This window comes from Anser anser (assembly GCF_964211835.1).
Source record: "Anser anser genome assembly, chromosome: 5".
Classification (NCBI taxonomy): Eukaryota; Metazoa; Chordata; class Aves; order Anseriformes; family Anatidae; genus Anser; species Anser anser.
Genome location: NC_139725.1, coordinates 41,458,310 through 41,475,513, shown reverse-complemented (window position 1 = coordinate 41,475,513; position 17,204 = coordinate 41,458,310). Strand labels below are relative to the sequence as shown.

The 17,204-nt window shown below is 37.1% G+C and overlaps 1 protein-coding gene across 5 annotated transcripts in view; it reads left to right on the top strand.

Moving 5' to 3' along the window:
* The window catches only part of SLC25A21 (solute carrier family 25 member 21), a 253,932-nt gene that overhangs the window by 69,591 nt on the left and 167,137 nt on the right, over positions 1 to 17,204 (top strand). Inside the window, exon 1 of one of the 5 annotated variants that reach the window (XM_083837789.1) lies at positions 6,758 to 6,872. The exons of the other annotated variants lie outside the window; for them this stretch is intronic. Within the exon in view, the coding sequence (XP_083693915.1) occupies positions 6,773 to 6,872 (100 nt within the window). The 5' untranslated portion in view covers positions 6,758 to 6,772. Of the gene's footprint in view, positions 1 to 6,757; positions 6,873 to 17,204 lie in introns of those variants that run through there. 5 annotated transcript variants of the gene reach the window in all.

Genomic DNA, 17,204 nt, shown 5'->3' with positions numbered 1-17,204 from the left:
GCAACTCTGCATGGCTACAACATCAAGTCAGGGGCTGACAGAAAGACAGCATCTCAGCATTTTCTTAGCAGAGGGATGGCCAGAACACTTACCAGATCACAATTTAAAGATCACAATACTTAAAAAAATAGGTGTCAGTGTATCACAAGAGAGTGGAGTGTGAGAGATAAGCAACTGGGCAGTCACTGGGGAGAAACGGGCACACCTGAAAGGAGAGGCAATACAAAACAAACAGCACGTTATTTTGTGTCTGTATTCTTGATCCCTTTTTCAGCTGAGATGCTCGTTTTAGAGTGCACAGTGAGTATTTCATCCAGCTGGTAACCAAAATGAGAATTTCTCTCCTGAGAGCAGGATACAGCTGTGCTCTTTGTTGTGTAATTGCTATTGACAAGCACAAAAAGAAAAGATGCAGTTTAAATTCCCTCAGGCCTGAAGAGATTCATCCCCAGCCTTCCCATGTGCTGGATAAGTCCCCTCTTGCTGCCTCCAGAGATGAGTAGTACCAGGAGAGGTTCCTCCTTCACCCTTGCTGCTTGCACTGGGCATTGTGCTGAATTCTTGAGTGCAAGAAGGCCAAGAGCAGAGCCAGAACTGTTAAATTAATGGCAGAGGGGCAGCCAGCTCACTTTTCGCTTTATCTAGTGATTGTTTAACGCAAAATTTGCGAGCTCCTAGGAACCAGGTCCCTATGAATAAGGCAGATAGACTTTGACCATTTCCTGCTTCATTGCCATGTTTCGGCTGTGGTGCTTGCTGCAGAATTAGAACTGTTTTTAAGAACAGATCCTTGCCTGTGGAAAGCCAGCTACTGGCAGCAGCGTCTGCCTTTACGGTAGATTCCAAAGGCAATTGTCCTGATGGCTTCTAACTTCCTTTGGGGACTGTAACGTGATTACATTGCTGTGGGGCTGGCTAGACAACTCTTCCTCTGGGAGCAGTTTAACCTTTAATTTGGAGGAATTTGCGCTGTTGCATATCTGTGTACGAAGGTAATATATTGTGGTTTGTGCTTTGGATGTGCATTGTCTATTTCCACATACAGTTTAAATTGAATCTGTGTTATGTGAAATCAACATATTGCCTTCAAAGACCACCTACCATCAGGATCCTGACATCATGTTTTTCTTGAGAATCAGTGTGGTAAATTGTACAGATCATGCTTTCCAGCCTTCAGTATTCTTATAGCAAGCAGTTTGCTAATCAGGCAGAGCAATAATAGTTGAAGCACTGTTCTTTTTAATATAAAAATGTTCACGTTTTACATATGTTTTATCCATTCTTTTTTTTTTTTTTTTCCACATGTGCAGTTGGGACTTTCGTAATGTTCTCAATCCCCTCTGGCCCTATTGACTTTACAATGATTTAAAGATTTTAAGGATTTTAATTCTCCTAGTCCTTTCCCGCTCCACTCTTAACATTTCTACCTTCAGATTTTATTGGTCTCAGGAAAAGTTACAAATCAGTAGCTATTTTTAATAAACCTTTTTGTTTTATTTCCATTGCAACTCTTCTTTGCAGTGTGAAGAACTTTTTAATGATAAATACTATTTTTAATATTTTGCATTCCTTCAGCTATTGGTATTAACTAGCAAAACTCTGTAAGTATTAGCACGTGTCATGGAAACAGAATTCCTAATCAACTATTTTACTAATTACTTAACAATGATGTCATGATAATCATAACAGAATACAGAGCAGTAATGTGCTTTTAGTTGTGCTTTATTTCTGGCTTTGTATGAATTATATTCCCCTAAACCCTTTAACAAGTTTAATCCAGACAATTTTTGAAACTTTTCCATTTTTCAAAGCTTTATCTCTTGAAAGGGAGTCAGAATTATTACACATATCCAAGTAATCTTTACATTTGAATTCAACTTTGTAAGTTTCATTAATAATTTATCCTCATTCAAATGTATCGTTTAAATAGTATAATTAGATGGAATGAATTTCCAGTTATAGTGTCTGTTTCATGGCCATGGTAGATCCTGTTTTATAAGACAAAGGAAAACTAAACAGGGAGATAAATGAAATTTGGAGGTTTTACTTTACTTAGTGTACATATTCATAAGAAATTCTCAGATGTATTACCTTATTTAGTGTATATATTCATATGGAGCTTTTTGTCTGGTAGACTCAGTATGTTGCTAATATTATTGGTACCAAAATTATTGCTAGAATAATTTGACCGTGTAGGTGCTGAGGGGCCTCTGGAGGTCTTTAGGTCCAGCTCATAATGGGGCAAAGTTAGATAGGATTGCTCAGGCTATGTCCAGTCAAGTTGTCACATTTCTGAGGATGGAGATTCCAGAACATCTCCGCGAATCTTGTTCCAGTGCTTGACAACTCTAGCTGTGAAAAAAAAATGTTATTAGGGTGTATTGGGATGTATTGGATCATGTATTGGGATCAAATCAAGAGCCAGGGCTCTTTGGGTTAGTAACTTACTTCAGAAATGTAGACTGAGTTTTAAATTGTTTTGACAGAAGAATAAACAAATAAGAAAATAATCTCTAGTACCAGTGCTAGGTATATGTCTCCTCTGCTGGAGCATGTACCATCCTAACAGTTACACACTTGAATTCAGCAGCGCTCCTCATGTCATTATGTTCAATAAATGAGTCATTGACAGGACTTGATATTACTGCAATGATGAGTGACAGAAAACACCACTAAAAGATGACAGAATTTCTTATTGAGAACATAACGTATTGACCAGAATTGTTTAAAGCTGAGGTGTACCTGACTCCCCATACAGACCTAATTACTTTTACTTACACAGCAGACTACAAATGATGCAAGAGAGTATTCTGTGAGCCCAAGCATTTACATGTCATTGTTCAGCCTCAGTTAGAAATAGTGGATCTGATCCTGCTCTGTGCCATCCAAATTGGTGTCAACAGAAAGGTTGCTCTCACTGACAAGCCCTACTAAAGCTAAAGATTGAAAGGGTCCTTCTCTTATTACTTTAAGGACTATGTGGATTATATGCTTGGTATAATTTACAGTATTTTTCCCTGATTATTTTTTTTTTGTATTGTAATCATAGTGGTTTTTTTGTTTGTTTGTTTGTTTTTCTAAGAGTTTGAATGAAATTTTCCTCTGTGCAGCCAAACTGTTTCTTTGTGCTCATTCTTAAGGATGTAGCAATCATTGCATTGGGATATTGGGAATTCTGAGTCTTTCAATGCTTTTTATAATTTGGAACTGCTCATTGTAGCTGCAGTTATTGTAATAAATCTTTTCAGTCAATGTTAAAATTCACTGGGGAAAGGACTGGATTTTGGTGCTTTAGCATTTATACAGGTAGAAGAATGTCTACCAGGAGAGACATTTTGCTGTCTCACTGTCATATTCAGCAGCTTGGGGCTTTTTTTTTTTTTTTTTTTTTTTTTTTTTTTTTTTTTAAGTAGCAGCTGTTTGAAGCTGCTCAGGAGTTTGGAATGTTAGACTAACTCCCAGGGAGCTGGATTAGTGGGCAGGTGATGCAGTCATGGGTATCACATACCTCTTCAATTTTTCACATGGATATTACCTCCATGTATATGGAGAGTGAATGTGTGCTACGTGCATATATCTTCCAGAAAGTCCAGGCAGCTGTATTTTTGTTGATAATGTATATGAAACAACATCAGAGTCAGGTGGTGGGAAAAATAGTGCATTTCATAAATTTATGAAATACAGTGTAAGTATCCATTTACATTCTAACTGTGTAAAATTATTCTTTCTATTAAGAATGAACATTTTCACTTTAAAAAGTAGAAACAGGAATATGTTCATAGCGGTATGACAAGGTTTTTTAGTTTGCAAGTTAGTAAAGAGCAGCCGTGTGGTGAATGTCATTTAGTTCTACTTTTGCCCCAGATGTCCTGAGTCTAGAAATTAAAGATAGGTTTCTTATGCGCAAGCGCAGGCCATCACTGCTAAGTGTTTCCAGACTCCCTGCATGGGTGTGCTTCAAACCTATGTACATGTAGTATGTGTCATGCACAGGGGACAACATGATCGTAATTTTAGCATTGTGCTCTGTAACATTACTGCCTGCAGCTCAACTGGTATGTTTTAATAGGAGGTCTTTGTCTAGCGTTCATTTGTGGTACTTTTTGTCTTCTCATTCTCAAAGCTATTACCCATAGTTTTTAACCAGTCTTTGCTGATAATGTCACTTTAAAGAATTGTGATTTTTTTTGCCTTTCTGTGATGGCTTGATCTGGATGCATCCTGGGCAGCAGGAAGGGGTGAATGTGCCTGACAGTCAGCTTTAACTGCCTGATGTTCTGCAGACCCAGACAAAACCCCTGCGGGAAGGCTGAGGATGGCATGTCACAGAGATCACTGCTGTCCCCTTCCACGTGAGCACAGGGGCTCCCCAGACAGGGACTGGCACGAGAGCAAGAGTGTGAGGTGGGCCTCCTACCTGCCTGTGTACTGCTAGGGGGAAATACCAGGTGTTTAACCAGTGTGTCTTAGTCCCTGGATTCGTACACTGCTGAGACTCCACCTTCTGCTTATGGACCACATGAAGTCAAAAAAGGATTCCTCAATTTTCTTCGTCATACATTGCAGGAGGCCTTTTGTGAAGGGTCAAAGCTGTTAATGTGTTATTTCTGCAATGCAGGACAGATATATCTATTCTGCTATATCTAGCTCAGAAAAGAGGCATGGTATGAAAACCAATAAGAGGTAAGCAACAACAGCATCAGGCTACTGAAGGAGTGCTGTGGTTTTATAGGCCATATACATGTTCAAAGGACCTCTCTAAAAGGCTCAGATAGAAAACTAGATTACTTTGAACCTAGGAAAAACTTTCTAGACTTCAAATGGAGCTTTAAGTGTCTGTGATCCAAACTGTGTGATTCAAGTGCCTGCTAAAAAAGGCACCTAGACTCATTGCTGACAATCTTTTTCTCTTTTGTGTTCTTAAACTGGGATACTGGGACAGGCTTTAGGTTCAACAAAGGGTTGCTCAGTACCATTATGAAAAACCAGCCGTTACTGTACAGTGTATTTATTAGGTTATGAGCCTAGGAGTTACGGTATCCAAAGTCACTAGTCAGTTTTGAAAAGATAATTTACATCAGTAAAATTAATTCCAACCACAAAGCATTGCATGGGATGCAGATTATGTAAAGATATACAGTATTGTGCTTGTCTTCAAATTAAAAGCAATAAAGCATTCTGAAACAAAGTATCTTGCATTCAAAGTTTTCCTAAATTTTTTAAATAATTTATCCATAGAAATAATCACATGCTAGCTGCCTGTGCAAGAATCAGGTAGCTACCTAGCACTGGCATGGTGTAAATATATGTAGTGTAATTTGTGTTATGCTTTAATAAAAATCAGTCACTGGTGATCTCATGTTTTTTTCAATTACATATACAATGAATTTACTGGCACACAGAGTACAGATCACCTGCAGCGTTGATACTCTTGATTTCAGGGATCTTGCTAAAGAATAAGTCTAGACATTCAGAAAATGTGTTTTTATGGAGGTCTTGTAAAATCCCTCTTCAGTTGAGCCCATTAAAAAAAGGTTACATCATAAATGTGGTGCATTTAGAAGGCCTAAAAGTTCCCTTGGATCAGTTCAGTCTAGCAAACTTATTCATGCGAGGCCCATTCATATGAAATGGGTTTGTTTGCAGCCGACTTTTCTCTTTACCATATTATGTAGGAGTAACTTGATTCTGAAATTGCTGTCTACCTACTGCAGAACTTGTAGAAGGCACAGAGGAGGTTTTGTGACATGAGCAAATCTTTGTAGGAGAAAATAGTAGCAAGCTGACTTAGGGGCTGTACAAAAGAACTGTAAAAATGTTTGATTGCTGCTTAAACCTAAACAGGGACATATAAAAACAATAATAAATATGTATGCAGCCCTCTAATATGCTTGGTTGCACAATTTTTGACTGGAAAAGCATAAGTGAGTAATTAGATAATTGCTGCCTTGATTGAGCTTAATAGGAAACATTTCAATTAGGCTAAAACTACACAGAGAGGAAGTAGGCTTTTACAAAGGGAAACATTCCTTGTCATGCAACTGTCAGCTCTTGCCCACACTAAGAGATGGGATTAAGTGGATCTATGCAAAGGAAACAAAAAGAAGGAAAGAAAAAGAAAAAAATGATTGCAGTAATTAGACTTGTACTTAAACAGTGTCTTCTGATACAATTTCTTGATGATTCCAGTTTTGATAACATAGCTCTTACAAACCTCTTGGCTGCAACAAATTATGATGTTAAATCCATGAAAGAGGTTATGTTTCTGCTTTTATAAAAGAGACAGAAAGATAGGAAACTCTTCTTATTCTGCGTGGTTTAACATTTTTCTGATAATCCTAAACTGCCAGCAGTGTAAAATGTGAAGCATGAGGATATATATTTTCTTGTGGAAAGTGCCTGTGCACTATACAGAATACGGCAATTTCTCTGCAGGACTCCTTGTTTGTTTTTGCCAAGAGTTCATTCCCTCTCGGCAGTGGATGGGTAAATACCTAAACCGGCACTGCAAGATGGCTGAGGCCCATTTTCTCCTGGGTGGTTTCAGAGACCCCAGCCATACCCATTGCCATGTGTGGCAGTCCAGCTTACAGGCATGTTGTCGATGTTAATGCCATCCTTGCCTTCATACCAACAATCAGGAAAGAAGGTTCTTCCATGACTGGCTGCTGTGTTAAAATAAAGCTGAACAGATGCTCTCTTTCCTTCTACTATTACCTCCCCCGAGGGCTGCACTGTCTCCTATGATGAAGTCACATGCAGCAATTACTGAATGTACAAGCCCATTACAACTCCTATGGGCCCAGGAATCCAGCTGGGGACACGGAGGAGTGTAAGGACTAAGATGCATGAATTGAACAGTATGCAGGAGGGTAAGAAGCATGTTTAATGCAATGCTTTTCTCTTGTGGGAAAGGCTTTTTTTTTTTTTTTTCCTTGTTTTACCTGTCTGGATGAACAACTGCTGAACAGCCATTTGCCACTTTAGAAAGAACAGCCCTCTTCATCCAGCTAGCAATTGATTTGGGCTAAAAATAAATGTTCATTACTAATAAGCCCGTTGTAATTCACCAAGTCTGTATAGGACATTACCACTGACTTTGATAGCTTATCTTCAACTACAACAGAAGTTTTCTAAGCTAAGCAGGACCATGCTGGTTTAGTATCCACATATGAGGACACATGTATGTTGTGAAAAAAGCTGGTCAGTCAAGACATTTTGGCTCTGGAAGTTGTGGTCAGCACTGGGAGTGGTTAAACAATCTGTTAAACCTTGAATCAGTATCCTAATGCAGCATTAGAAGATGCTGAGCTACTTGAGGAGTTGTCTTTTGGGAGCAGTGCCTAATAGTGACGACAAATGTTTGTGTTTATTAAAGATGCCACAGGAGTCTTTGGCTGTGCAGTCTGTTCCCCACTGTGGTATTTTATGGTAGAGGTTGGAGTGTTTCAATGACAAAACGAAGGAATCTCATCTGTCTTTGAGGAGGGGCTAGATTTCATCAGTTAGTGTTTTGCAACTGAGTCTCTAATTTGGGTCTGAATGTCTGAAGTGTTCATATATTTCACTAGCAAGGATGCTACATACTCCTTTAGTATGAAGAGATGTATGTATCAAAATCATAAGCTTTCACACATATACAAAGAAAAAAAGCTTTCTAGTAAGTTTACACCTGAAATCTTTTATGTGGATACCAGGAAAGGAACAAAGCGGATGCTGAGTTCCATTAGATATGGACTGCTGATTTTAGAGGGAGGTTTGCTTTATATACCAAAAATGAGAACAAATTTAGCATGAGTGTGAGCTCATCAGTGATGGCAAGATGGTGGCAGTTTCCATTATGTGCACCAAAGCTTAACATATAGCATGCTGCAGAAAGCAACACCTAAGCAGACAATAACTTTGTATTTTAATATACTTTTCTGCATGCAAAAGTTTATCAAAAATAAAGTTCCCTTTTCACGCACTAAAAATTAGATAGAATTTGCATATTTTCACATGGTACAGCCACTAATTCCCTTGAGATCCTTGTGGAATTGTTACTATTGCTGCTGAAGCCTGGTGTCAAGTTTGTTTAGCCTAGAAATAGTTGGCCTGAGGTAAAGAACCATTGGAGGTTTGCACATTCACAGTTAGAATTTAGTAATTTACGTTTGCATGATGTATGACAAATTGACTAATGACTGCCCTAAAGAGAAATGCCAGCCTGGCATTTCATATGCAGAAACCTTATGGCTGTATCAGGTGTACTGTCTACCCTACAAGGCAGAAATAAGTCTACTGCTCCATTCTTATATTTTATATTTTAGTTAGGTTACAGTTCCTTGTGTAGTCTTTTTTTCCAGAAGCTGCTTTTAAATGGAGTTCTGCATTATGACAGAAGCTTGACAGTCTGCCAGAAAAGTTGGAAATGAAGGCAACTTAAAATAAATACTGGTGATATTTCTCTTTCTCTCTGCCTTTCTCCTTCTCTTTTTCTCTCTCCCTTTTGTAAGGAAAGGCATATGTTCTTATCCTAACTTGTCCCAGTAGAGGGTCAATTACAACCAGTTGGCTGCAAGTCCAATCCAAGAAAAATACCGAGAACAGAAACTTCAGCAACAGGTACCAAGGGCCTCTAATACAGTCAGTCATTCTCAGTACATGTGAAATGTGAACATAAAGCCTATGGGTAAGATATTTTTAGGCCCTAAGTTTCCCATGATGGTCCAAAATGAATCAATAAATTAAAGCAGACATTTTTGTATAGTTAGGTATTTTCCTGGATAACTCTGTAAATGTCCACAATAGCATGAGATCTTTTATGTGAATCGTGAGAATAGAACAATGTCTTATTTAGAAAAATACGCCTAGCCAAATGTTAACGTATAGGCATATATTCTGCAATTTGCTAATTTAGGGTCAAGTAAACATTAAGCTATAGAGCTAAATTAAAAAAAATAAACAAGTATGAATAATAATAGACATGCATAGGAATAATAATATACATGGTCTGTTTTGCTGATGTCAGTCTTCACATCCTCACACTGTGTCTTAGGGCCATCTTGCAGTAGAGTAGTCCACTGTTTGTGAAATAAATTTCTCCGAAATCAAGGAAGGTAAGCATCACGATATTGAATGTCAGAACTCTGCCAGATTGGCACGGGAGTTTTGGATGCTGGACAGGCAAAATAGTGTTGAGACCAAGACCAACTATACTATTCAGCAGTATCTTTGGACAAGTATATTAAAAGACCAGGCAAAGTTTAGGCTTGAAGATGCATAATTTATTCCACATACAAGCTGCAGAAGGAGAGGTAAATGTTACTCTTTTTTTTTTTTTTTGATGGAAAGATTTAATTAAACTGGCGTCTCTTCTGTATCTCAGTATTTACAGAAAGAAGGGCGAGTGTATGACTGCTAGCTTTATGCCTATCAATTGGATTTAGACAGAGAAAGCAGCAAAATAGATCTGGAATGGTTTGGTTCTACCTTCGTCTCTATTCAGCAGACCTTTTATCTCAGCCTTCACATGCTTTTTCTTCCTGTGGTTTGTCACCTGTGTGCTTTTAATACGTAACTCCCAGTTGTACTTAGCCTCCTGGGTCTGAGATGCACATGATGGATGGTGCTCTGATCATCCTGTTGGTAAACAAGGAGAACCAAAATTCCAAAACTTTAAGCATGAAATGAAGATTCAAGGATCCCTAGCCAGAGAGACTAATCATTCAAGCCCTCTGCAGGCTCTGTAACACATTCCAGTAGATTACATGTGCTCATCTGTTTCCAGACTGACTAAAACCAGTTAAAATATTTTTAATGGAACAGCTTTCTCTGTAAAAAATATAAATGCAGTTTTAATGTACTGAAAAACTTTTGTGGAAGCAAGTCTTTTTGATAACTTCTCAAAAGTAAAAACAGAAATGAGTGCAACATTTTTTTTAATTCATTACATTTTGAAAGCTTATGGTTTTGATGTGGTAGAATATTTTATTTCAATGATTTTGTCCAGAACTGTTTATTACAATGTGTATATTGAATATATGTCACTTGAATATTGAATATATATATATATCATATTGAATACATATATCACTGGCATATTTTTTCAGCTTATACAGTTATTTGATTTTTAATATGTTTCAAGTTTTTAAAAGTAATAAAGCTGGCATGCTAGGAAATCATACATGTTTTTTTCATCTTGGAAACCTGAATATCTCAATATTGCCAGAAGGAAAATTTGGCATTATAAAAAACAACAATGGCTTAGTGATGCTGATATTTTTCTCTCTTGAAATTGTGTTCTGTTGAAACTGTTAAATGTTTGTCTTCTTATTTTGAATTTTCTCTCCCCTCTCAGAAGTATCAAGTTTGCAACATAATGAAAATTCTGGTTAGGCTATCTCTAGTGCCAAACTGCAAGAATTTCGTGCAGTCTTGAAATTTTCTATCAAGTCATTTATGGTGATGCTGACTATTTCGTTAGAGTCTGTGTCTCTGACTGAGTAGTTTACCATTTTTATATGGTGTATTAGAGACCAGTTTGGTTGGACAGCACACCTGAAGGATTTCTTGCCAAATTTTATTCTGGTTAGAATGTTTAACAGGTGCTGATTTGACACCTTAGGCTAGCTGAGGTTCTCTGATAATGGTGTTTCTTTGTGTTCTTTTGCTGCTCTGTTCCTCCTTTTTATGATGCTTTTATCTGAGCCCACAGCAGGAAAAAAAAAAAAAATCATTTGATGTGTGTTGGGCTACCTGGCACTTGTCACACAAGGAGTTGAAAAGTGCTTTTTCTTTACTGTTGCTTTTCCTCTCAATTAGAGATGTGGCAGCAAGGCTGACAAGTACTTAGGATGTATAAGGAGGCATAGGATATTTGAGGATTTCAGTTGTGAGACAAATACAGAAGAATATGTTTATCTTGTTAAGGAGAGCTACGTCATAAGAATTTATGGAATACACAGTGTGCAAATACAATATTTGAAAAGCAGCATTTACTTTCTCATTTGGCACTTGAAAGAGAAGTTTGACAGTCACTTAACATATGTAGGCAGGGGGATGTGTTGAGTGCAAAGGATGGATTTTTTCATGCCACTATGTTGCCCTGAGAAAGAGAGGCCAGAAGAATGATCAAGGCGGCGTGAACTGGAAGAGCAAAGGTCATGAGCTGCAGAATAGAAATGCTGTCTTGAGGTATGAGTTGTGATCCTCTTATTAGTCAGGTACATGCCCGTGCAGCATATGGAGGAGCAGAGGGCAGCAGCACAAAAAGCTCTGCTGAAGAATTGCCTCCCAGTTACCACTGTTGACCAGGGAAGCTATCTGAAATATGGAGATCATACCTCATGCTGGGGAGCCTGATGAAGTATTTCTCAATGGCATTTGCTCACATAAGGATGTTAGAAGAGTGTGGGAAAAGTTCCTTACATAGTAATGAGGACTCTGGCTATGAAATTGTTTTCTCTCTGTTATCTCAGCATAGTGCTACAGCCTAACTGCTTAATGACAGTGGTAGAGAATTTCCGTTTCCATGCGCCTCCATGAAAACAGAGTTCTAAGCAGAAGACTTCTTATGTGTTTTGTTTCCTTTCCCATTTATCCTTTCTGTGGGAACTCATTCGTCTAAAAAGGAAAGTAGCTAGCAGTTTTTACTTTGTTATGTTCGCTACTGAAATATGAGATCTCAGTTACAGCTTCTTTCTTTTCAAACTACTGTAGATTGGGCTCAGAATAGTTAGCATTATTAAAATAATAGTCTTAATGTACACTGCCCAAGAATAAATCAACATGTAAAAGACTATAACATTCATGTGTCACCCAGCACTCCTTCCTGTTGAATCATTAAATCACTGTGTGCTTTGATTTTGTTTAACTTAGCTTAACATAGCTGCTGAGCATCTAGCAACCAAGGTGCCACTGAGAGCCACCGCAGAAGCATTAGAAAGCTTCATCTGAGAGAAGCATGTATTTGACACATGGTGTAGTAACCAGGGCTTAAAGAAACGATTCAGGAAATCTGTCTTCAGTTCCTAGTGCTCTCAAAACGTTCCTATGTAACCTTGGGCAAATCTCCATTTTCCATGAACAAAAGAAATACTTTTTCATTATCTCAAGATGTTTTCTAAGTAATCCATTCATTTACTGTTTGAAGCATCCCGATGAAGCTGTCCCATTTGTTGAAACACTGTAAGTATATAAGGATATCGTTATATTTATTTATATTAAAATATATTTTTATTTATTTTAAAAATTCATACAAATAACCTTTTCTTTTAAACAAAAGTTATGTGAGCGTTAATCTTTTTGGAGAAGCCATTTAACCAAGTAGGATATACGATTTTTTAAAATAAATAAAATAAAAATATAATAAATGAAATAAATAAAAATATATTTTAATATAAATAAATAAAATATTTACATTGTATAATGATTTAAATTATAAATGTATTTGAAAATAAATATTTTTTCAACTAAAATAAGGGTTAACCTAACAAATGAAAGGGTCTCATATGCTAAGAAAGCCAATGTAAGGTAGAGATGCAAATAATGAAAATTATGATCATTTTAGTTGTCATAAAAAATCATCTAATCAACCAATAAATTTAGTTCACAAACCCTATTGGTACTAATCTTCATTTTAGTAGAGTTTATTAAGCAAAAAAGCAGTCAATCCTTTTCCATCTGTTCTTATCTATCCCTACAGAGTATTATGCACTGTCCTAGGTGTTTCTGTCTTTCTCTGTTCCACCTCTGCCTCCAGCACTTTTTGTTCTGTTGAGTTCACACCCCCGTGGGGAAGCTGGGGCTGGCTGGTACAATACGCTTGCTTGTGCTGCCTAATGCTTTCTCTGTGTCTTTGGCTATCATCCCTGTGAGTCTAATACTTAACTAGACTGTTTATGTAGGTCAAGAAGGTACTCCATTTCCTGGGCAGCTTTTTGTCATCTTTTCAGGTTACACACAGCATCATTTCTTGAATTCTGTTTCCTTGCCTCTGCCCAATACAGCATAAAATTTTCTTGTAAAGTACAGGAAACAGGAAAGTTTGCATATGTTTCAGTGCCTTGTAGAATCTGAGCTGCTTTTTCTTCCTCACTGTCGTAGTTCTACATTAGGCAAGAGTAAGAAAAAAATGTAAGGGAGCCTACAGAAAGAATGGTAGTGGATAAACAGTGTGATTTGTGCACTGGTGTTGGGTTAAGGATCAAAGTTTTAGAATGACTAATTTCTGCTTATGTAGCAGGAGGATGCAGGACACAGTAGCAAAATGTTAATGGTGATTAAAATCATTGCATGCATTGTATGTCTGTACTGTAAAATGGATAGTCATTCAGAATTCTTTCTGTTTCGACTCTGTTGCACAATTCTGTGCAAAGACAAAAATTTGTAAACAAGATGGCTGTAGAAGCACATTGCTGTGTTTGAGTTTGGCTGTGAATAACTAGCAGTCATTAAGTGATCTGTATTGTAACTCACACCACTTTTGCACATGAGCAAGCTGCTAATTTCCAAAATGCAAAAGACACCAGAGATTGATAACTATCAGTTTTGGGGGAAAGACTATCCTGTGGATCCTATAGATCAGTAGCAGTTCAGTATTCCACCAAAATGTGGAATGTTGGTGGAAGTCTAGGCTCAAGTGACAAAAGTTGGGATGTGGTAGATGTGAACTTGGCTGGTTCAACCACACTTTGTCTTGGCTGCATCCGTTTCATAAACTTTAGTGTTCTGCAAAGTGCAGCAAGATCAGTGCAAAACACCTAACACATGATGCTTTGGTGACTCAGGAGGCTGTTTGTGGACCGGACATGTGAGATGGAGTGAAATGCTGGAAGGCCAAGTTAGAGATGTTGCAAGGGCATGTGGGACAGAAGCACCCATCCAGTATTCCCCATGAATACATGGAAAAGTTGGGGGATTCTCATTAGCTTGCAGTGTGGGTTCAGTTAAGTTGCTTTTGATTAGTTTCCTTATTCATTATATCTCAAAAATGACCTGTAAGTTGTAGTGTAGGCATAGCTACAGGTCTTCTCCTCACTTCATTATTTACTTGTTAATTTAGCTGCTCTTATTATTAAAGAGCAATTTACAATTGTAAGCCTTGTTTCAGAGTTCTTCCTCAACACTGGCTTTCCAGCACTGCTGCAAAAATCTACAATGTCAGTGGAGAAATCTGCAAACACTCTGAAAAGAAGATGAAATCTTTATGCAGGCTGGGCTTGTTCACAGCAGTCTTAAATTTGATGGTACTGGCTGCAGACTCATACTGTCAATGTGTTTAACAGGCTTGCTATTGTTCATGTGGAAAGACTCCCCAAACAAATTCCTTACTACTACTACAAATTCCTTGCAATCTACTTTGAAACTATACTTCTGTAACAGTTTTTTTCAAAGTGAATCCTTCACTTGACTTCCAACATTGTGGATATATGGAAGACCCAGTTTTAGTTATGACTGTTCTTGGAAAGACTAGAGTTGAAAGCTAAACTCTGATAGCATTCCAAATATTTTATTGATAGCATTTTTGGGCACATGTAAATAAAGCTATCACAGAGGTTTTTGGACAAGTGAATATTTTTTTCATGCTCTAACAGATTTTTTAGTTACTTTGTTTCAGCAGGAATTTTCTTTTTAGATGTTATTGCTTCATATTCTGGCACAGAAATTGCACATTAGATGGAAGTTATTGTCACCTTTCCTGAGAAATGGAAAGCAAAACACATATTTTCTGAGAATGCATTCCATTTCAAAATCGTTGTGTTTTTTTTCGTGACAGTCTCCTTTGCCCGACAGTTTAAGGTGAGACCGTACCCGAGACTGTGCTACTTTATAAAACAGGTGCTAAGATAATAAAAAGAAGAATACAGAAGAAAATTCAGCCATTGTTTGCAGGCAAGATTATCTTTCCTATTATGAGGTTATTGAAAGATTTTCTTTTCTTATTTCCTGTCTTCTACTAACAGGATCTTGTGTCTTCTGCTGCTAACCTACATATCATGGTGTTATAAAAGTACATCTATGGGCAAGTCAGTTACCTTAGAAAGAGCAAAGCTTCTTTATGGAAACAAAAAATGCAGTCTTTTTTAAATCTTAATTCTCTTGGTCTGTAAAATAATAAAATATATCATTCCATCACTTTCTCAAAAAATTAGGAAATAAAGCCTCTGTGAATTTGATGATAGTCTTGCAGACAACCATTTAGAAATAGCCTTGCTACATCATTTAGCATTTATTTAGAAACTTTTTTTTTTATTCTTAACTTCTACATCAGTATTCCCCAGTGCCATCTGATTCGTTCTTTCAAGTCTTCATTTCTACCTTTGTTTTGCTAAGCTTCTTATCAGTACCAGCAGCAGCTGCAAAACATCTTCAGAGGTAGGACAGTGATAGGAAAAAATGGAAAAGCTAATAACATCTAGTTATTTCCAGGACAGTCTTTATTTTGGAAAAGGGTCAGAAGAAGATAGTATCTTACTTAGTGAACTTCAGCATACTTATCATTAAAATCTCTGACTCAGCTCCTACGCCAGCAAGTTCTGTATTAAGCATATTTTCAAGAATTACAAGGTTTGTACATCAAACCATTTTTTTGCAATCAAAATTCTTAAGAAGAATATATGCTATTCAGTTACCAAACTTGGAGAGGCAGGGAGTTATAAAACCAGATGGGACTCTTTACAAAGCTAGACACATTCATCATCTGCTCACAGCGCGCTGGCTTCTTATTCTGCTTCATTGTCTCTCACTTGCCTATAGGCCCGAGAAGCATGCTGTTTCACAAACATAAATTCTCATGAATTTAAGGTTCTGGGCATGTTCCAGTCTACCTCCTTTGGCAGCCTTCAAGGATAAGGAACAAAATAGACAATATGTGGCCAATTTAATTTGAACAGAATTTATGATATTGCATTTTAGTGCCCAGTGTATGATGAATTTCCTGGTAAAATATTGCATAGAAACCTGCAGCTGGTTCTGAGATCATAAGAACAGTCAGTGAGCAATCTCACACATTTTCTTTTTGTAGATACAAGTTGGGCTGGTATAAAGAGCTAAACTAGCACAGTTAAAACAACTGCTTTTCCTTTCTTTGAATTACAAATTAGTGAAGATAAGAATAATGCAGAAGAGTAAGAATTCTGATTTAAAACAATTTGAGAAGAATTTTTCATCTGCAATTAACTTTTTTTTCTATATTTTCAAAGAAGTTAAAAATCTATTTCCTATTTGAGATAGTGGAATATATTTTAAAATTATTAGAAAATATAACTGTCCTATTTGAGAGAGCAGAATATATTTCAAAATTATTAGAAAAGATAATTTCAGATTTTTTTCAGATTAACATTATTTTTGTTAATTTCAGCAGTTTGAGAAGTTTTCATTTGAAAAAGCCTTTAAGCTAAAAATATAGAATACTTCTAAATAGAAAAATTGTGCCTGATCAGATAATCTCAAGGGGCTATATTCATACATTCTTAATGTTGTTATCAAGCTGAAGAGAGTGTTGCACAATGGTCGGGAACAAGCAAGCCAAGCAAGCAACGGCACTGATATTCATTCTAGCTGTTCGCATTTCCTTCTGAAGCATTGACAGCTGCTTCACAGTTTGAGATTCCCAGCTGAGGCCTCTAACACTGACTCCAGGGAAGAATCAAGCCTATATACCAGTATTTCCTATGGGTAACAGGGAGACGCTACTGCACATATCAATAGTGTTTGTCCATCTGATGGCATCTGAATCAATCTGTGCTCTGTCTCCAGTGATGCTTCCAGCTTCTAAAACACATAAGCTGTCATTATGCCTTAGTAGATCTTCAGGTTACTGCAAGAAAAGAGATGGTTTATGGTATGTATATAGCAAGACTTACAGGAAGAGTGTTCTGAAATGCATACATGTAAACTGATAATAAATTGCCTATTTAAGCTTATATTAAAATTGGTAACTACTGGATTGGGTGCTTTGAAAGTGAAGCCAACAACAATAAATTTTACAAAACTCTTTATCAGGAGTAAACAACTACTACCTTAGTAGTTGTTTATCTGTTGTTTATCTGTCTCTATTGAATACGTTCCATTGTGAACAAGAAATGCTGCATTTGTAACATAAACAGTCATAGCTGTTTTAGAAGCCTGAAGAAGAGAAAATAGTCATTCCTTCACCTATTTGAAGTTTTGAATTGAAAGAGGAGGGTGTAAGAATAAAGTGACAAAAGCATTAGAGGTAT